The 22,773-nt window shown below is 37.8% G+C and overlaps 1 protein-coding gene across 1 annotated transcript in view; it reads right to left on the bottom strand.

The window, feature by feature from the left end:
* Window positions 1-10,265: 10,265 nt before the first annotated feature.
* The window catches only part of LOC126175837 (uncharacterized), a 54,939-nt gene continuing 42,431 nt past the window's right edge, over window positions 10,266-22,773 (bottom strand). Inside the window, exons 12-14 of the mRNA XM_049922838.1 lie at window positions 21,207-21,443; window positions 17,252-18,170; window positions 10,266-11,507 (exon numbers count right to left, since the gene is read on the bottom strand). Of these exons, the coding sequence (XP_049778795.1) occupies window positions 11,180-11,507; window positions 17,252-18,170; window positions 21,207-21,443 (1,484 nt within the window). The 3' untranslated portion in view covers window positions 10,266-11,179. The remainder of the gene's footprint in view (window positions 11,508-17,251; window positions 18,171-21,206; window positions 21,444-22,773) is intronic.

The following is a 22,773-nucleotide window of genomic DNA, read 5'->3' as shown; positions in this document are numbered from 1 at the left end:
TCCCCAGTTCTATTCAATACCTCCTCATTAATTATGTGATCTAGCCAGCTAATCTTCAGCATTCTTCTGTACACTCCAAACAAATACTTTCAAAAACGACTTCCTGACACTTAAATCTATATTTGATGTTAACAAATTTCATCAGTAACGCTTTTCTTGCCATTGCCAGTCTACATTTTATATCCCCTCTACTTCGGCCAACATCAGTTATTTTGCTCCCCAGATAGCAAAACTCCTTTACTATTTTAAGTGTGTCATTTCCTAATCTAATTCCCTCAGCATAACCCGACTTAATTCGACTACATTCCATTATCCTCGTTTTGCCTTTGTTGATGTTCATCTTATACCCTCCTTTCAAGACACTGTTCATTCCGTTCAACTGCTCTTCCAAGTTCTTTGCTGTCTCTGAGAGAATTACAATGTCATCAGCGAACCTCACAGCTTTTACTTCTTCTCCACGGATTTTAATACCTACTCCGAACTTTTCTTTTGTTTCCTTTATTGCTTGCTCAATATACAGATTGAATAACATCGGGGATAGGCTACAACCCTGTCTCACTCCCTTCCCAACCACTGCTTCCCTTTCATGTCCCTCGACTCTTATAACTGCCATCTGGTTTCTGTACAAACTGTAAATAGCCTTTCGCTCCCTGTATTTTACCCCTGCCACCTTCAGAATTTGAACGAGAGTATTCTAGTCAACATTGTCAAAAGCTTTCTCTAAGTCTACAAATGCTAGAAACATAGGTTTGCCTTTCCTTAACACTTTCGCTGCGGCTGACGCTTATAAGCATCAAAACAAAGCCACGAGCCAGTGCGGCTGACACTTATAAGCATCCGCACTCACTGTCGGATTACTCAGTTTAGTTGCAGCGTCTAAGCTAGCATCAAAGCGTGTAAACTTTTTTTTTTGTGGTCAGTTATCGAACGTATATTGTTGGTAATGGCGGCAAATGAACCAACACCTAGACCTTCCAGTATGAAAAGGAGCAGAAAAAAGTGTTAAACTGACAGAGGAACAGTTACTTAGTGTACTAGACGACAGTGATTTCCCATGTAGTGAGGACGAGGCATACCATGGAGATTGTCATTTAGAGGCTGCAAATGAATTGCAGAGTTATGATAGCACAGCTTTTGAATCTGTTTCGTGACAATTCTGAATCTGACGGTACAAATCACGATTGTGTGGAAATTGATGACGAAAAAGAGCCCGACCTGTCACACGGAGATAATCCAGGTGAGTCCTGGCACAAAGGAAGAAGTTCTGCAAATTCATCTTGCTGGCAATTCTCCTACGGATTTCTTCAGATTATTGGTAACAGACAAATTCTTGAAACTTATAGGTGACGAAACGAACAATAACGCAGTCAACATATTGCTGAGTGAAAATACAAAAGAGGGATCTAGGATCTGTAAATGGAAACCTCTAAGTGTAGACGTCATCATTAAGTCAGTATAGAACATGATCCTACAGATCTTACAAGGTCTTGACGTCGGCCTGTAACTCAGGTGTCTTAGGAGCGTCGGCTACGAACGGTACGTGCCCTTTCAGAGTGTTACCGGCCCGCACTCGAGTTACTGGCCCGCACTCGCACGTTGCCGGGCCACACTGGAGAGTTGCGCACCTGCACTGATGCCGCAGCGAAAGTGTTAATCTTTCTTCTAAGGTAAGTCGTAGGGCCAGTATTGCCACAGGTGTTCCAACATTTCTATGGAATCCAAATTGATCTTCCCCAAGGTCGGCTTCTACCAGCTTTTCCATTCGTCTGTAAAGAATTCGCATTAGTGTTTTGCAGCTGTGACTTATTAAACTGATAGTTCGATAATTTTCACATCTGTCAACACCTGCTTTCTTTGGGATTGGGATTATTATATTCTTCTTGAACTCTGAGGGTATTTCGCCTGTCTCATACATCTTGCTCACCAGATGGTAGTTTTGTCAGGACTGGCTCTCCCAAGGCTATCAGTAGTTCTAATGGAATGTTGTCTACTCCCGGGGCCTTGTTTCGACTTAGATCTTTCAGTGCTCTGTCAAACTCTTTTCACGCAGTATCAGATCTCCCATTTCATCTTCATCTACCTCCTCTTCCATTTCTATAATATTGTCCTCAAGAACATCGCTCCTGTATAGACCCTCTATATACCCCTTCCACCTTTCTGCTTTTCCTTCTTTGCTTAGAACTGGGTTTCCATCTGAGCTCTTGATATTCATGCAAGTGGTTCTCTTTTCTCCGAAGGTCTCTTTAATTTTCCTGTAGGCTGTATCTATCTTACCCGTAGTGAGATAAGCCTCTACATCCTTACATTTGTCCTCTAGCCACCCCAGCTTAGCCATTTTGCACTTCCTGTCGATCTCATTTTTGAGACATTTGTATTCCTTTTTGCCTGCTTCACTTACTGCATTTTTGTATTTTCTTCTTTCTTCAATTAAATTCAGTATCTCTTCTGTTACCCAAGGATTTCTACTACCTCTCATCTTTTTACCTACGTGATCCTCAGCTGCCTTCACTACTTCATTCCTCAAAGCTACCCATTTTCCTTCTACTGTATTTCTTTCCCCCGTTCCTGTCAATTTTTCCCTTATGCTCTCCCTGAAACTCTGTACAACCTCTTTATCCAGGTCCCATCTCCTGTTAGTATACATGTATAAAAAGTTGTATAACTTTGTATGACCAAGTATTATTTTAGTACTACTTCCTGTAAAATTTAGTATGTTCCTTTTGCACAAATTTTTTCCCATAAATTTACATGTACTTTTCGACATCCATACAATATTTGTCTACAGATGGATAAGTAAATAAATAAAAATAACGGCCAGCACATCTTGGCATAGTGTTACATCGCCCGGGTTATCTGGATACTTCCCACTGACACCAACCTATCAGAACTCCGGAGATGGGAACTTGCCCTTCAATATATCCTCTCTTCCCGTTACCCACCAGGCCTCAACCTGTCATTCAATAACATCTTTGCCTCTGTATTTCCACCTCGACTGATATCTCTACCCAAACTCTTTGCCTTTACACATGTCTGCTTGTGTCTGTTATGTGAGGATGGATATGTGTGCGAGTGAGTGTATACCTGTCCCTTTTTCCCCCCAAGGTAAGTCTTTCCCCTTCCGGGATTGGAATGACTCCTTACCCTCTCCCTTAAAACCCACATCCTTTCGTCTTTCCCTCTTTCCTGATGAAGCAACCGTGGGTTGCAAAAGCTTGAAATTTGTGTGTGTGTGTGTTTGTTATTGTTTCTATCAACGTACCAACGCTTTCGTTTGGTAAGTTACAGAATCATTGTTTTTAGATATATTTTTCCCACGTGGAATGTTTCCCTCTATTATATTGATTATATATACTTATATAATCACACGGGAAGCATTTTATTTTAAAAAACATATAATTACACTGGCTGAAATTGTTCAAATTTTTATGTGCATTACTTCCAAGATCTTAAAAAAAAACCGCTAATTTTTGCTATAGAATGCTGTGTTATAAAGGTTAAATTACGTGTTTGCATTGGTAGCACTGCCAAAAGCAGTATCTTATCATTTCATAGTATAAATGCACATTGTATGTCGAAGTGTTAATGTTTTTCCGAAGAAAATTGACGAATAGATTGGTAAATATCTCAAAAAGTAAAGTATGACGCCAAAATGAAGTGTTTTTTAAAAAACATGGGTTTCATGGTAATAGATTTTCGAATAAAGGGAAACATTGTCAACACTTGGCGTGTGAAGTTATGGACAATGAAATACAGGCAAACTTGTCAGTATCTAGAGAAAGATCCATTAGTGCTTCAAAGATTACAATAAAACTTGTGATACACAATGTGGTTTTTTTTTTTCAAAACGAAAGTGATGTAAATGGTCGGTTAGGTTATGTTCTGATTGATTTACACATACTAACAGGAGTGTTAGGTGAATGAATGTATTGTAAAATATGTGGAGGGCCAGTTAGTTTACATGAAGACAGTGAGGTATCAAATGGACTGACTAACCAGGAAACTTATTAATTGTGCCAGTTGTAAATATATACTCATTCATTTTGGTTTTTATGGATCGAGAGCTATTGGCAAAGGACACACTGCAGCAGAAACATTGTGTGCCATGATGAATATGCCATGCCCACCTTGTAAAATCGAGAAGTATGCAGGGTTTATTGGAGCTGCTGTGGAATCTGTTGCATATGAGTCAATTAAGGGTCCTGCAAACGAAGCTGTTGAAATCAATAATGGTATGACTGACATACCAGTAGCTTTTGATGGCACTTGACAGAAGCACGGCTACAGTTCTAAGAATTCTGTTGCTACGGTGACTAGTGTGGATACTGGAAAGGTAATAATTTCCAGATTTTAACTAAATACTGTTGTAAGTGTAAATCAGGAAATGAAGGAGGGCATATCTGTGACAGAAATTATGAAGGAAGAAGTGATGGTATGGAGGCCTCTGCAGCTACTGAAATTTTTAGTCGATCTGTGAACAAAAGGGGAGTGCGTTACACTAATTTCTTAGGTGATGGAGACTCAAAACGCATATAACAGTGTAGTAGCCACTCAGCCTTATGGTGAGAAGATTATCACAAAACTGGAATGTGTTAGTCACGTCCAGAAGAGGATGGGCACCAGGTTGAGGAAATTGAAACAAAGTTTGAGACACAAGAAACTATCTGACAGTAAAACCACAACAGGTAGGCTGTCAGACAAAATGATTGATGAACAACAGCAGTATTATGGAATGGCCATTAGAAATAATACTGAGGATTTGTTGAAAATGAAGCAGGCAGTATGGGCTGCCTTCTTCCACATACTGTCAACTGATGAAAAACCAGTACACCACATTTGCCCTCCTGGACCTGATTGATGGTGCAATGTCCAGTACTCAAATACAGTAGTTCATACAGCCATAAACATTTCATCCCAGCAGCAGTCATGGATATCATAAAACCTATTTACAGAGACCTGGCAATTCCTGAAGTAGTGTCTTCATGGTCAGACTCAAAATCCCAATGAGTCGTTCAATAATCTTATATGGGCTCGTTTATCAAAAATTGCTTTGTTGGAATGAAGACACTAAAGTGGGGAGCTGTTATTGCTTTTAATGATGGTAACATTGGTAGGGTGGAAATGCCACAGCATATGGGAGTTAATCCTGGAGCAAACTGCATCAGGTAACTTGAACAGATAGACAAGGTTCACACTGATAAAGCAGAGCATGCAGCACAGTTGGCCACTAAGGAGTGCAGAAGAAAACACTTGGAAAGAGATCAAGAGGCTGATACACAATATGGTGCGGGGTGCTTCTAAGTGACTAAAAATAAAACATTAAGCATATATTAAGTGAATTACAGTCTTTTGAAAATTTAGAAGTCATCCCTGAAAAATTCACATTTTCTGTTGCTTTTCCCCCCCCAAGTCTCAGAAACCACTTCGAGTAGAGTATTTAAATTTTCAGGGAGTAATAACATCTATATCCTGAGTCTAATGAACTAAAAGGAGAACATAATGTTATAAATAATTAAAAAATGTATTTCCGAAAGCAGTGGCCAATTATTGAAGTTCAGTAGACCCACAACATATGGTTTAATGCCCTGTAAAAGTTTCATGTCAATGGCTACAGTGGTTCCCGAAATACAGGGAAGCCAAGTGACTAATTGTCAGGACAGGGCATTCCAACTCCCCTTAAGGGGAGTTGGAATGCCGGAAAATGGAAAAAATTCACATTTTCAGTTTTTAACCTTATAACTTAATTTGAAATTTTCTGCTTAAAATGGTGCAAAATTTGTTAAGAAATTCCAATTGGAAGTATTTTTATTTAATTTTTCAAAATTACATGTGCGCCCAGCAAAGTTACCCATCTTGTGATTTGTACACATTTAAATCTTCGCATTTCCGAAAACATTACATATAGAAGGCTGTGGATTTCACTCTTCAGTTGTAGAATCTTTGATCCTTCCATAGGTACCATTGTTTTTACGACTAGCTGTGTTTATTGTTCAGTTTTTGATCTGTGAGTGTTTGTTTTGAGCCTCGAGTTTAGTTTGTCGCTCATTTGGAGTTTGTTATCTGTCTTGTTTTGACTTTCAGTGGTGAGTGCGTAGTTTCTACGATGCCTAGGAGTGCATCATTATTTAAAAAGCGAAAGTTTCGCGGTAATAGATTTACAAATAACGTTTGTTCAAGTGATTCTGCTTCAGCACCTGTTGATGCTGGTGAAAGTTCTGACGTTTGTACAGCTGAGATGTGTGAAGGAGACACGCCCACCAGTGCATCAAAAAAGAAGTTATCAAACTGTGCAAGTGAAATTACAGATGAAGCTTCTAATGAACAATATGTTTTAGTCGACTTTCCTGTTTTTACTGAGTTTATGAAGAAATGTTTGTGTTGTAATCTTTGTGGAGGTTCTTTTGATATGAACATAACAAAATCTATAGGACTTTCCTGCAAAATTGCTATAGTTTGTGCCAGTTGTGAAAATGAGACCTGTTTTTGGAGCTCTAAAACATGCAGTAGCAATTTGTTTGAGAGTAATATCAGGCTAATGTATGCAATGAGAGCAATTGGTAAAGGACATACTGCTGCTCAAACATTTTGTGCCATAATGAATCTTCCACCTCCACCTGCTAAAATTGACAATTACACTGAAGTGATAGGAGATGCTGTTCAGTCTGTAGCAGATTTATCAATGAAAGCTGCTGCCAGTGAAGCAAAATATATAAATGAAGGAAACCCAGATATCCCTGTTGCTTTTGATGGAACCTGGCAGAAAAGGGGTCACACATCCAAAAATGCTGTTGCTACTGTTACTAGTGTGGACAGCGGTAAAGTTTTGGACTATGAAGTGCTCACTAAACATTGTTACCATTGTGCATCTGGTAAGATAGAAGCAGCTCACATATGTAGCAAGAATTATGAAGGTACGAGTGGAGGCATGGAGGCTGCCGCTGCTGTGAAAATGTTTAGCAGATCAGAAAAAGAACGGGGAGTATTTTACACAAAATTCCTTGGAGATGGGGACTCCAAGGCATACAAAAGTGTTACAGAATCCATGCCATATGTCAATAAGACAATAACTAAACTAGAATGTGTCGGTCATGTTCAGAAACGAATGGGCACTCGTCTAAGGAAACTGAAACAGAATCTGAAGGACAAAATTTTGTCAGATGGTAAAACCATTAGAGGTCGCCTGTCAGATAAAATTATAAATGAATTACAACAATACTATGGTATGGCAATAAGAAATAATGCAAATAATTTGCAGGAAATGAGACAAGCTGTATGGGCCACATATTTACATCGATCATCAACTGATGATAATCCTCAACATTTTGCTTGTCCAGATGGTCCTCAGTCATGGTGCAATTATAGAAAATCTCAAGCTACTGGGGATCCTTATCACCATAAAAATTATATTCCATTGGCTGTTATGGAAGTAATTAAACCAATATATAGAGACTTGGGGCATCCTGATCTTCTGCGAAAATGTCTTCATGGTTGTACCCAGAATCAAAACGAGTCGTTCAACAACCTCATTTGGACTCGTGTACCTAAGAATGTATTTGTTGGGATAAAAACATTGAAATGGGGAGTCAGTGATGCTGTTATTTCATTCAATGATGGTCATATGGGTAGGCTAAAGGTCATGGCAAGGCTCGGCATTGCTCCTGGTATCAACACCATCAGAGGTCTTCAGCTTCTGGACAGCGTGCGAGTAAGGAAGGCTCAGTATGCAGCTGAATTTAATACAAAAAAAGCAAGGGCAGCAAGGAGAAGAAAGCTTCTAGGTGAAGAAGAAGAACTAGAAGATGACCCTGATTACTCTGCTGGACACTTTTGATAATAGAATAAAAGGTATTTGTGAATTTTCATAATAAATTACTTTAATCGCATTTTCTGGCATTTGACATTTTTAGTGTTACATGTACCTTTATCTCATAAACCACTCAACCAACAACATTCAAATTTTCAGAAATGCTGCAAAACAGTTCAAAGAGGCCACTGAACTAGAATCATGACAAGAACTGGCTTATTCTCTGAACTAGGGAAGTTTATGTTATACTTTTTCCAATAAAAAATGGCTTAATGGTAAAAAATTCATAAATACTATACCAACAAAAAGAAAACATTGGTTCTAGTTCAGTGGGCTCACAATATATGCTGAAAACCTCTGCCAGAATTTCAAAGTTCTGAAGATAATAGTTCCAAAGAAAAAGGTACACAAAGTTAGCAAATTTAACATTGGCGAGATAGGGCATTCCAACTCCCCTTAAGAGGGTTGAGTCTTGAGTGTATTGGTTTTATTGTTTCACTATTGAGAATGACATTGAAAGAATAAATAATTACTGGTCCAACCAAGTCAGCACAAGATCGTATTTTTCTGAACACTGGAACACACTTCTTGCCCATGTAAAAAAAGACACTGAATTACAAAAATCTGATGTTAACCACGCGCAAATTTGATGTGAACAAATTCATCCCACAATTCTAAATTCTTTATCATCTTCACATTCAGCAAATGTAATGACTGCATTAAACACTGATTTGTCACAAAAACAAAAATATGCATACCTGAGAACAACACAAACACACACAAGTGGATGACGATGACAATATTTTGTGATTTGTATTTACGATCTGGAGATGAAGGGTGGGGGCTGGAGAAAATAGGACAAGATGAGCCAATTCTTTCCCTCTTTTTTCCCTTTCATAACGTTTGATGTTACTCCTGTGTGTGATCTGCGACTGCTGGAATTTCACTTTGGTGGATTCATTCTTTAAAGAATGTCCGCATATTAAAATTTGAAATTACATGCCCAGTAAACTGTGGTTAATAAATTCTTGTGGGTTTCTAAACAAGTGTATAACTTTCACTTGCAGTGGTGAGGTATGGGCTTAAAAACTGAGGGCTGCTCAGCGAGCAGATAGAAGTGGAAGATAGTCACTATATTGAAAGAGAAATGGAGACGGGTATAATATTTACCAACACATATAGACAACTGATAAAATATAATTTTTTGCTGGATTCCAAAAGATGAGCACTTCACAAAATACCTTGTAGGTGTATGAACTATTTCCATGTCCACTGTTATTCTCTCAAAGCACAACTGTCATGTGCGGTAGTTTACATACAACGTATATGTGGGTTTCGACTGCTTCTCTGGTTCATCTGCTAGAAAGTTTCCTCCAAGTTACTTGTAAACAATTTATTTACAGAAGGAAATGACAATTATACCCAATTTTGAAAATTTTACTGCTCTTTCTCACTGAATAAAGTTGTTTTATCTTCCAGTGAATTACCCCATTGTTCTAAACTTTCTATTCAAAATCATAAATGCTGTAAAGTCAGAAAGACCAAATAAAATCAATACAAGAATACCATTTAATCAGCTTTTAGAGACAATATAACTTCTCCGACATCAAGTCATAAAGTGCACTAATTTCACAAATATTTTTTACTTTACACCTAGTAATTTCAGAGCTACCCTTCTGACAATGCAGTACAGAGGAATCAGTGCTTGTTTTAGTATACACAATTAAGTTGTGCTGGAATGTGAAACTTACATTTCACTGAAGGAATAATATGCAAAATAAACTATCTGGACTGAGAACAGTAGCGCACAAAGTATGCACTTTCATGCACTGTATGCTGGTTTGTGGAATGTAGTTGTAGCTGAAAATAACTTTGTTTCTAAACAACGTAGTGGCACTAAACATGATTGTGGAAACAATTATTATAGGTAGTTTCTTTGCTACACCTCACAACAGCCAATGACAATCCAGGCTCCAAAATTTATAATGTTGAAAATATGTGGAATATCTTAAAATCCTTCACTAAAGGCCATCACAGTACAATATGATGACATTTCCAGAAGCCTGGGAGACATTGAAACAATCAGAATCAATAAGTAAACATTTTCGAAGTGCATTTGCACAAAAGGAAGATGACATCTGTTTATGATGGACTTAGTTCGACCCAAGGTATGCTATGGTTTAAGGTTTGTGTGCCAATTTTTGTAAATTAAAGTTACAATTTCAAATACTCAACCTTCTCTTTATATTGATATTGCCACAGTCATTGATGTCAACACAATCTTCAATGTCAAAGTGCCCATGCCAGAATCAATTGTTGCAGGTTCCAGATACATTCAAGCAAAGTTAGCATCAGAATAGCACTACACACACACACACACACACACACACACACACACACACACACACACACACAGAGAGAGAGAGAGAGAGAGAGAGAGAGAGCGCGCAATAAGTCAATTGAAGACTGTTTATAATTTTATTCACATGTATGAATTTTACATTACTGCACATTTTTTTCTTGTGCCAATTAACATTGAGAAAGGTTATGTGTGCAAGTAGCACTGGTAATGCTTTAAAAATTCACACCTGTCACGATATTTATTTCCATCAGTGTGAAATTGTTTTCAAGCACAACTATTAAAAATATACAAACATAAAATACTGAACATACAAAATTCTGAACAAAAATTCACACGACTTTTTCAACAGAACACAAAATAATTAACTTTCACATTTATAAATTACGAAAAATTCATGAAGTTGTGAATGGGAATGTCAACAGCTGTCAGATAAGATAGACAGTATGATTTATATTTTAATAATCCCAATATGCCTGCCCAATTTAACTACAGCTGTGCCATTAAGACAGCTTCTTAAAAAATTGTAAGAAGCAAATCTGCTGAACAATCTCATCTGTACATGAGAATTACTCATTTCCACTATTCACTGCATGGTCAAAGTACAACAATAGCAAGTAATATGAGCTTGCACATGTCTGAGCAGAAATAAATCTGCAAACACAAATTTGTTTAATCAAAACCATGCATTGTCATTAAGCACCATGCTTTACAACCAGGTAATGTCATCTTACGTTACAACAGCTAGGACGAAACAAATCCATTTTAATACAAGAAACTATGAAGCCTCACATAGAACCAGACAGCTTACAATGCACAAGTAGTGGTCAATATGCATTAAATCATGATAAATATGAGATTATAATGGATGCACAGTCATGTGCTAAACAATTCTATTAAGATTGTGATGGAGGTGATGTGCAGCTTCCTTGCTCCATTCACACTATCACAGTGACAAACTACACAAATTAAATTGTGACAATGTTTTGAAATTATTACACAAATATTAAGAATCCAGTTTAATTCCTTTGGTAGCCAAAACCATTTTGTGTATTACGTGACTGTGGATTCTGTTGGTAGTGATTGAAATTCCCACTATTGCTCATACCACCATATGCAGATGACCCTTTATTCATGTATGGCATCTGTGCTGGTGGACCACCTGTTTTCCCTGCAGGTGCTGGTGGTGGAGGTGGTGGTTTAGCTAAGTTCATTGATAACAATGATGGTGGGTTATTGAGAAGAGGCTGACCACCCCTGCTTGGCCCTGACAGTTGCCCATCTCCAGCTCTACCACGAGGCCCCCTGCTGACATCATCATTGTGTGGGAAGCTGTGAGGTGGTCCCCTGGAAAAAAAAAAGTGTGTGTACAAAAAACTGACTGCTTTAATATTAAGAGTGTAAAGTGACCAAAAGTCACATTACTGTTAAACAAAAACACAATATGTGCAATAACGAATATCTTAGAACTTACACATTTAAAAATAATGAAGCACATGAACTATTACAGTGCCACAATCCAAACAAGGAAACTAAAAGAGGGGACAACTAGTTTCAAAAATATTCACCAAGAACAACTGATTCCTAGCACAAAAGACTAACACTTTAGTCACTTCCTCAAATATTTCTAGGTGCAATATGCAGTTATCTGCACCACTTTGGAGAATTAATTTTAAATGCAGATAAAACTGATGAGAAAACTTAAATTACCAGTAGACACATGAACAACAGTTAAAGTCTGAAATTTGCTTTAGTGATAAATGTAAACCATAGGACCTAGCACCTTAGACAAAGAGAGGCATACATTTGTCTGCTAATTAAAATTGGTACAAGGTGTATATGTGGGTGGGGTGGCATATTAATCGCAGATTTCCCGTTCAAAATCTCCCCCCCCCCCCCCCCCCCCGAGTGAAAATATACTCTTTCCCCATGTGAAAATGTATGGCTTCCGTGTTAAGTGATAGTAAACTTTCCCTCGGAGCTGTAAAATCTATGATTCCTTTGAATGATGAAGGGTTTAGACATCAGTGTAGAACTTCCGCACACTTTAGGAAAGGAAAAACGGCAAACAAAATGTGTTTTGGAAACATCTTCAATAAGCAGAAACTTGTCCACTGCGTGTGTTTCAATTATGAAGTATAAATACATATTCCATCAAATATAGAACATTAGTTTCCAAAGCACTCAAACTGAGCACAGAACACATTAAGTAGTCAGCCAATAGCAACATCACTTAAGTAGCACAAACACATGAACTTGAAAAGTTAATGGTTTAAATTAATATACTACCAGTAAAGTTAAGCTTTCACATATAATATTGGTCCTTTCTTGCGTGTGTTACTCTTTAAGATATATCAAACGTACACGTGCCAGTAAAATTTTAAATGATGACATAAAACGGCTGGTCTTCTGGGCCCGCAATTTTTCAAAGTGGTTGGTCCTTAAAGTATTTAGTTTCGAATGAGAGTCAAACGCTCATGATTTAAGAAATTCATCCTACATTCTCATACTTAACATATATCATCTAGTGTAAAAGGAAATTTATTTGGAAAGTAGTGCTTCTCAAATCACCATTCACAATATTTTTCTGCAATGTGTTAGAAATAGGTTTGTTTGAACACTTGCCATATTGTGCCAGAAAACTAGCATTACTGTGCAGCTACGATGATGTAGGAAGCCATTGCTTGATGTCTGCTCTGTTCGTTATGCCTTTTGTTGCTTCCCTGTTTGGAATTTTGTGCATGGTGGGGCATCATGAGCACAATGTACAGCATTGCAGTGTGTTGTTCAAAGGGGACATAAGGAGTTCTGTACTTACGGCAATTTTTTTCTCATATTCTATACAAGTCAGGAATGCAAAATAAAGCAGTTGTTGACATAATAATCATGTCAAACCTATACTCTTCAACTCAAACTATCCTAGTATTTTGCTATGTGTTGAGTTTAACTCACACGTTTTAGTTGTATTCTGGAATACTGTTATCTAACATTTCCAATCAGGTTTATATCCACATAGCACTGCAAAAAGCTAACAACAAAGAATACAAATTTCTTTAGGGGGGGAAAAAAGTTGTTTGTATACCTCAGAACTATGGAAAAAAAGCTTTTCATGACTTTTTGAAATAGTATAAAAAATTAAAAGTTTTCTGTGAAGCCAGAAACTGCATAATTGGCAGTTTATATTCTACTCCAGAAATAAATAAAAAGCCTCGTAGGGAGTTACAACGATAAAAGACGGTGTGCTCCCCGTCTATAATTTACTGAAGAATGGTGTTCTGTAAATTTAAGATGTAAACAACACAAATCAAGAAATAATGTAAAGACTAGAGAAGGTACCAGACAAGTGTGTAATGCCTTGTGATCGAAAAAAATGTTGTTTCACAGAAGACAGATTGATAAAACTCTGCCGAAGCTTTCAGTCTATTTGAAACAAAACATTTTATTCAATACTACAGGCGAAATTTGCCTGCTTAGATATCTCTAAGTGAAAATTTACATATCTTCATAGTATGTAACATTAACAGATCTGACATCACGTCAGAAAACTCCAAGAGCATCAGCATTTTGTAAACCATGCTAAAAAAGCATAATTCCACTCAAAGTGAACATTTGTATGTCCACATTCACTCTGAGGTAGGCCCCTGCCAGGTATTGATCTTTTCATTGTGATTATCAGAATGCCAATTTTCTTGGAGTACCAATACTGCATTATCTCATGTTTGGTTCTTTAGTATGGCATTATGCTATAAGTGTCGAAGATGAAAATGTGCACTTGAAATTCTGCAAACAATTGAAACTGATGTGGAAGGAAACTCTTTGTTTCACATAAATTGGCTGCCTTTGAGGAAAAGATTAATAAAAGCAAAATTTCTTTAGCAAACCTACATAAATAACTGTTCTGCAAATCAATTAATACTTGATTTCCAATAATGAGGAAAACCAATAAAATCAGAAAACTTAAAATAACAGCATATTTTAGTCTGCCATAATTATTTGAATGTATTTTACACAAAAATTAACAGAAGTGGAGACTAAACCCCACTCCCCCCCCCCCCCCCCCCCTATGAATCCGACTGCTCTGCGCGTGTGTGAAATCTGGCAGCTTGAGTGCACTAGAAAAATTTTTGCTGCTAGAATCTGGCTGCTTGTGCAGCTAACAGCCACACTTCAAGTAGCCAGAAGCAGGAGAAGGCACTGCTCATACGCAGCTTCAGTTCTGTGGATAAGCCTGCTGGTCAGCCAGCAAATGAAACTAATATAAACAGTTGTGACATAGTGTTCGCTGAAAGCAGTTTCTTGTTACGAAGTACTGCATAGCTATCGTCCGAAAGTCCTCGACATATTTTACTGTTGACAGAGGATTGTGTGTGCGCTGTGTTGTTGTTGTAAATGGTGTATTTTCTTTGCGATTTAAGTTTTATTTTGGTATTTTTCTCTTGTTTATTTTTTACTGCTGCAGCGTTATTCAGCAATAGTGGGCTTAAGTAAAATTCTTTGTTGGAGTATCACTTCTTATCAAAATTACAGAAGTTTAACTGAAAACTAGAACAATAAAAAACTCAAGAGTTCTGAAAAGTTCCGGAGTTTCCCCCAGTTTTCTTCTGGATGAAAAAACTCCTGAGTTTTTCCTGAGGCGTATACATCCTGTGGTATTATGCAGCCATTTTAATTTGGCAAATTTTAGGAATGACAAGTATTCTGCAATATACTGGTCAGCCTCGTTTATGACACTAACAACCTAGGCAAGGAATTGTGTGGTTGCCATTACCAAATGCTTTATGTATTCTGCTTTGCTGTGTGTAAGAGTGAAGAGACTAATCCTCACCTGTTATGGGATTCGAGGATAAGTCTCACATCATCGTAAGGGATCAGTAATCCCTTTGACTGAGTCAGTTCTGTTTTACATAAAACACAGAAAAAGGGTGCAGGCTGTAACATACCTTCACTCAATATGCACACAATTTCAGAGATCGCATGTCCCTAGAGTTCACCAGTCTGCCTACACAGACCACCTGGGTCAGCTCCCTGGCACATATTGGTGGGCCATCGAAGAAACAGTATTATTTAAGTGAGAGCAAACTGGTGCTCAGCCTATTCTGTAACCTGAGTTACAGTTGTCCAGTTGGTATCTTGTGTGTTTCTCTATAAAGTACTGTGTTCCATAAATTGCATTTGTTCTTACAATAGCAGGCTGGTTGCCCTGTGAGAGGAAGACAGGGCTTATTTCCCCATACTGCTACTCTCCTCTTGAGCAATCAGAGTTCTCGGATGTTTATGTTCACAGCCGAATGCCTATTAATATACACACTACAGTGAACACAAAACTGGTCAATACATTTCAACCAAGCGAAGTCTTCCTTCAGAACTACTTGTTTTCAGTTCTAATCCTAGGCCCAGGCCTTGTTGGTTCTGTTTGTAGTATTCTCAAGTACATGTCACATCAGTGCTTATTTGAAATCAACATTCTGTAGGTTTTGCAAATACTGAATTGGGTGAGAGAATCCAGCTGCTTCTCCACAGAATTATTGAAACCTTAAATAGAACGAAAAGTATAAAGTAACTAGCACCATTAAACGTGTGTGTGTGTAGGTAGATTTTACAAAAGCAAACACTCTACTCAGAAAACTCTTGTTGTAGGAATAAAAATGAAATAAAATACCACATTCCAGTTCAACTGTCCAATTACACTAAGCTATCAATTTTTGCGAATTTTTCACAAAGCACTTTCCTGAATCTGTCCATATTTTCATTGCTTTTTGGGAATTACCTTGTGTAGACTGCATTCTAATCTGGTCTACATGCTACTGCACAAATTTAACTGTTTATGCCGCTATCATTAACCAGTGACTCAAATGTGAATCGAGAAGTGACTATATCTAATAATTTAAAAGACAAGGAAAAGAGTACATTGGATTAGATAACTTGGTAAACACCCATTTTCTCCACAGGTGGCTTTGACTTTTCATAAAATCACTCCTGTTATCTTGCCACTTTTAATAAAAAATTATATATACTAGGTAACATAATTGTCCAAACCTTTCATTATATGCTATCTCTAATTACTATCAGCTTTAATTTATATTCACTCAATAACAACGACTACCTTAGAAACAGGAGTGTCCTTAGCAACTTTTTCACAGCAAAATCCAAATCCATGCATAAAATTTACATTTTATGCCATGAAGTGTACAGTGATTTGGCAACCTATTTGATGTCCTTTAGTACAGTAGTAGCAACTGTAGAAGTTTCCACTGATGGAAAGTTCTTCGTAATTTGTTTGTCCTTGTTTCTCTCTGTCTTGTGACTGTCTCGCTCTTGCTATCTTCTATTCATCTTTTGCAGGATATACTGCTTTCTCTGAATCTCTTCCCCCAATTATGGCTATCTTCGTTTTCTGATGCTATGATGTTGACAACACCCATTCTAATTTAGAACTTTGGCCCACAATTTTATTGACATTTCTTCTGACATCTTCATTTCCACTTCCACAATTATGGATGCTGTTCATTACAGTACATCATTTAAATTTTGTTTTAACTTACATAATTTAACCCCTAGTTTATCATATTTCTATTTCATATTAACACAAGGGATTTTTAAAATTTGCAAAACTAGTCGTGCACACAAAAAAATGTTGTTTTTGAAGGTATTTGTATGGAATGTCATCCATTACTGACAGAAAACGTTTACGATAAGCAGTTCAGACAAGAGGAGAATAAAAGAATGTGAAAATTATGTTGGTATATTGAGTAAGGAGGAAGTAGTGAATCGATCTAGAGAAAGAAGAAATTTGTGGCAAGACTTAACTAACTAAAAGACAGGATTGGTCAATAGATCACATCCCAACACGTCGAGGAATTGTCACCATGGTAATATAAGGAAGTGTTGGGGCAACTGTAGTGAAGGCCAAGGCATGAATCCAGTAAGCAGGTTCAAATGGATGTAGGCTGCAGTAGTTTTTCAGAGATGAAGATGCTCGCACAGGATAGGCTTGCAAAGGGAGCAACACCTAACCAGTCTTCAGACTGAAAAAACTACTACTACTTAATATATGAGAAAAGAATTCCTTTTAATGCGATAAGCATATATACCTGGCAGAGCTTCCAACATGCGGCTGGTTGAAATCTTGCAGCCCACGATTTCCTCCCGCCTGGTATTCATTGGGCGGACGACTTCCTCCATGCTGAAAATCAGGATTAGGTGGGCCTCTGTTTCCAACAGGTTGGAAGTCAGGGTTCTGGCCCGCTCTGTTGCCACCCGGAGGAAAGCTCGAATTCTGCATTCCCCTATTCCCTCCTGGCTGGAAGTCCTGGTTTGAAGGTCCCCTGTTACCACTTTGCTGGAAATTTGAATTTGGTGGGCCTCTGTTAGGACCTTGCTGAAAATCTGCATTTGCAATATTCCTGTTACCGCCTTGCTGAAAATCTGAATTCAGCATGCTTCTGTTCCCTTCAGGTGGAAAATCAGTGTTACTAGAACGTCTATTCCCAGCATGCTGAAAGTCCGGATTAAGAACACTGCGGCCACCACCCTGAGAGAAATCAGGATTTTGTAACAGACCGGCCCTACCACTGGCAGGACCAGTTCTCTGATTGCCAAGTCCTCCAAATCCTGGACCACCAGTATCATGATTCACAGGAGCTGGCCTCTGGCTTCCTAATCCACCACCTAAACCACTACTGCTTGGGATATTCTGCAAACCGAGTCCTCCCTGGATGGTACTTCCTGAGCCCAGACCTCTTGGACTATTAGCAGAACCCAAACCTGGACGACTGCCTCCCCCTCCACCAAGTGGTTCAAAGTTTGCATTCTGAGAGCTGTCCCTACTGAAATCACTTCTGTCTCTGTCAGAAAAGCGGGTTCGCCTGCCACCCCCGCGATCTCCGTCACCCCACCTACTTCCACTCCGATCATTGCCTCTATCACGACCACCTCTGTCTGCATCACGGTCTCTACCTCTGTCACGCCCTCTGTCTCCTCCACCACGACCACTGCTCCATCTGTTTCTTCCTGAAACAAATTAATATTCCTGCAAAGTCTAAATATAAAATTACAAGGATTATTCTATGACAATTATAACACACAAATCAGCTCTACAGGAGGCTACATAAGGAATCACAACTTTTACGTTTAAATACTGATATCTGAACCATCTCTGGCAGCAGGAGTGGGGGGAAGGAGATGAAGAAATAATTTGGGACAGGCAGAAGTGATATAAATGTTCGTATTATTTCAATGTTTAGGTTTAAAACATGTACCCATTTGTTTATAGTTTGTCGAAGTTTCTCAGTTAAGTGTCTGCTTTAGAATTTGGTCAAAATGTTACATAATACTTGCACGTATGTTAAAAGATTATTGTTGATAGGTGCTTTGTTCAGATTTAATCACACTGCATTAAACAAAAACATCCCTACAGAAAGGTTGACAAACAGAGCCAGGCAATAACAATGAGATTTTAAGACTCAGAAGAAATTAAATTCCACCACAAAGGTAATTATCTGCAAACATGGAAATGAGTGAATAACTTACATGTAAGCCTACTGAAATGACACACTTCAAGGTCGATAGGCTTTGCGTATGTTGTAATGTAGAGCAAAACTAAAGATATATTTTTCCATAGAAGCCCACACAGCCTTTAAAGCGTGAAATGCCCCTTAGAGAGGGGAGGGGGGGACCTGAGTTTAATGTTTCTGAATGAATACCATTGAAACAGTAACATTAATATGGGACTTGCTGTACATTACAATGGTGCATCCATTATGTTTTTCAAAATCCCCTCCCCCACACTATTTTGTTTTCCATTTTGACATTTGACTAACAGCAAAAAATGCTGAATGGGAGAGGATTTCGAAAAAATGACTTCTGTGACAAATATGGATGCACCTTTGCAGGGCACATACACAGTTACACTGTCACAAGTTGCAACAAAGTTTCAGCAAAATTTTCCTATTGATGGCAGTGTGAACACGCAAGCAATATGGGAAGAACTGGAAACGGTGCAGGTTCCCAGAAAACTAATAAAACTAACACAAGCATGTATACATGAGACAACACACACAGTGAAAATTGGATGGAAAATATGCCAGAGAAGTCAAGATGAGGACTGAAGTGCGATAGGGAGACTGCCCCTGTCCTTGCTGTTTGGTTCCAGTAAGAGCACTGAGAAAGGTAACAAGCCTAGAGACAGGAATTCAATTGAGTAGAAGGATCGACACCCTGGCCTATGCAGGTGATGTAGTTTTAATAGCACATAATGAGCAAGATCTGGTTCAGAAGGCAACGATGTTAATGGTAGAGGCAATGAGAGCTGGTTTGAAGATGAATACCTCATAGTGTGCAGAGGGAGCAATGACAGATCTTTAGATGTGGATGGTAAAATCTTTGAGAGGGTGAAAGTTCAAATATATAATAGGAAGAATTCAAGCATGAGACAGGCTCCGTTTGCACTCAGAAAGCAGTTCCAGTCCCAGCTCTGACTCAGATTAGATTCTATAGGAGTTTGTAATACTGTCGTCCTACATGAAGCAGAAACCTCGACTGACCCAAAAGATAAACAGCAAAATTCTCGACATTTAAGAATGCTGTCAGCAAATTTTTGGACCAGTGAAGGATAGTGACTAAGGAAAAGGAAGAATAGTGAATTTCAGGGGTTGTGCAAATCACTGGACATTATGGTTGTGATTAAAGAGAGAAAGAAGTTGTATGGGCATTACCAGATCACCAGGCAGGCAGTGGAAGAAGGTATCACAGCCAACAGACCCAGAGGATGACTATGGCTGAGACAGACGGATGAGATCGGATAGGATATGAATATGATAGGACTGACTGGAGAAAAATACATGGATTGAAGAATTGCAGGAGGACTTGTTAGGCCAAAGACTAACTGCAGTTTGTGTGGCAGAACTAGAAAGACAACAAATGTTCATTTATCTCCACATATTCTCATCGTGTTTGAGAGATATCTCTCACACAATCTGTGAAGCATATTGACCAAGTCATTCTTGACTATCACCTACATACGATGCACTAGTTGTGAGCTTCTCGCTGCTTTACAGTGTAAGTAATCAGCTGAAGTGGGCAATGAAGTTCACTTAGAGAGTGTGTCAAGAAATTAAATCATGGACCAAATGACATGTAGAGTGAAGCAGGATTACTGTATACTAATTCGAGAAACCAATCTAAAGCAAATGAAGTGTCTAAAATTTAATTACAGAAAAACTAATACAATGGCTTTAAATAAAACCATATGTTCTTACAGTGGACATAAACATGTGACTAATTTCTTCACATACACTGGTGAAGCTTCAGGAAATAGTATTACTAGCCTTGCATCAAAACCATGGATATCAATTCTAGCAAATGGAAACTTTTAGGTCACAGCCCACAGCAAGAACTCTAACCTCCTGAAATGGTTAAAGTAGTTTGCAAAATTTCTGTTTATGTGGATGCAGATTAGGGACTAGTAGATGTTGCTAACATTTCACTTGTTCAGATGCATTCTAGCTATAACACTTTATGGAAATTCTCCATAATAATAACAAAAACAAGAAAAAACTTGAGTGCGAGTAGCACACACTGAAAGCTCCTTACAAACTTTATTACATGTTGATAGTCGATCTATAGGTTTTGACGAGTGAGCTTACGAGTATCGAAATATGTGACATGAATGTATCCTTTGACTGCACTGACTTACAAGCTTAAATTTTCACACCACCAATGGACATTAGTATTTGACAAATTTCAACTGGATACCTCTACAACTTCCTTAGCAAAGGGATCATAACAGACAGAACATGGTGATCCTATAGGAGTTCCATTTTTACCAACTGATGTACAGGTGGTGGTGGCAGGGAAGGAAAATCCAAGGAAAATCATGAATTCTTTAAATATTAGTGAAAAAACCAAATTAAATACAAATTCATAACTTGTATGATGTGATACAATTTGTGCATAGTGAATTACATCAGCAAATGTTTTGTACCCCCATCTATTAACATAAAAGTTAACAAATAATTACTTTAAATAAGGAAATACAACAGGTTTTACCTCTTCCTCCAAATCCACCTCCAATAGAGGCCATTTCCTGTAACTTTGGATTCACTACTTGATTGGCTTCTTTTAGCACAGAAATTAAATCACCCGCTTGCTTTGCATTACTTGGTGTGAAAAATGCATACGCTGTTCCAGTCTTATCTGATCGTCCAGTTCGTCCTATCCTGTGGACATAATCCTCTGAACTCTGAGGATAGTCAAAGTTGATGACAAACTTGACATCTTCAACATCTGAAGGCAAAGAAATACAGACACTGTGACACTGATTATATGGCTTACAAGCAACAAAACTATAAAGCTTATAATATCCATACCAAGACAGATAAAAAATATAAATCAACATAAAAATGGTCACAGGGCAACAGCAAATGTATACTGAATTCAATCCTTCATAGCTGAATGTTCAGACACTAAAGGAAACAAATATATGAGAAATTGGAAAGAGTTGGTTAATCTTACCCACCAGAGAAATAAACCATGTAATAGTGGATATGAATGAACCAGCCTTTACTTCACATTCAGTGGTTGTACTGGCAACAAATATTTATTCCCTTTATTCCTTCTGTTCTTTACCACTGTACCTCAGCAATGAAGTTAAAATTAAAAAAAAATATTTTCAGTATCCATTATGCATTGTTGCCATTCCTCCCATTATTTATGTATTCACCAATTGTAGTCCTTTTTTATTTGCCTTAGCATAGTTTGTAAAGAAGAATGAATGCACACTATCAGCTAAAAACCGATTACTCAAATTACCTGGTTTTCCACTACTGCAATACTCAACATCTATAAAATGATTGTAGTATTGAACTGACAATGACAAAACAATTTTTAAAATTAAAAAAAAGAATGTAATATTCTTGTATAACATGTATAACATACTGAATGACAAAATGCTAAACCATTTCGTATATACATACTGGCACTGAATTTTGATACCAAGGATTAAATTTGTGTTTTGATTTTTCTTTATACTGAGTTGTGTGTGTGCCAATACGCATATAAATTTCTGGCAAGAACTTATTTACCTGTCTATTCCTTGACAGCATATCACTCAGCTGTGAACCTAACTGCTCAAGAGTTGAGTGGGTAGGGGTGTGACAAACGATAGGAGAAGGGTGTTCATAGAATCGTGGCATGAATTAAACTGCTTGTGGCTGGCTCTCCCGTGGGCTTCAACACCGTTGCCCTCGAGGAGTAACCAACCAATCAGAGGCACTGCCAGACAGATGCTATAAAGCACACGTGTTTTTTACTAAATTATCTTGCATGTGCCTCTGAAAAATAAGAAACAACCAGACTGATTAGTTGACAAATATAAAATTGATGCCCAACTATCAAGATATAACCAAAAGTACGATGATTTATAGATTAATATGTACGCAATCAAACTTTCATCAACACTTCAACAAATAAGAAAGGAACTACTGGTTTGATTCACAACTGTATCTGCTTTATCACCAGATAAAAAGCAATTTTCAGAAGTGCCAAATGAATAATTTGATTGAGTTAATTCTAAACTATGTATAAAAGCAAACATTAAATTAATTTCAAGGAAATT

The sequence above is a fragment of the Schistocerca cancellata genome, chromosome 3 (assembly GCF_023864275.1).
Source record: "Schistocerca cancellata isolate TAMUIC-IGC-003103 chromosome 3, iqSchCanc2.1, whole genome shotgun sequence".
Lineage (NCBI taxonomy): Eukaryota > Metazoa > Arthropoda > Insecta > Orthoptera > Acrididae > Schistocerca > Schistocerca cancellata.
The sequence above is the reverse complement of the archived record's forward strand: the minus strand, read 5'-3'. Positions and strand labels throughout refer to the sequence as shown.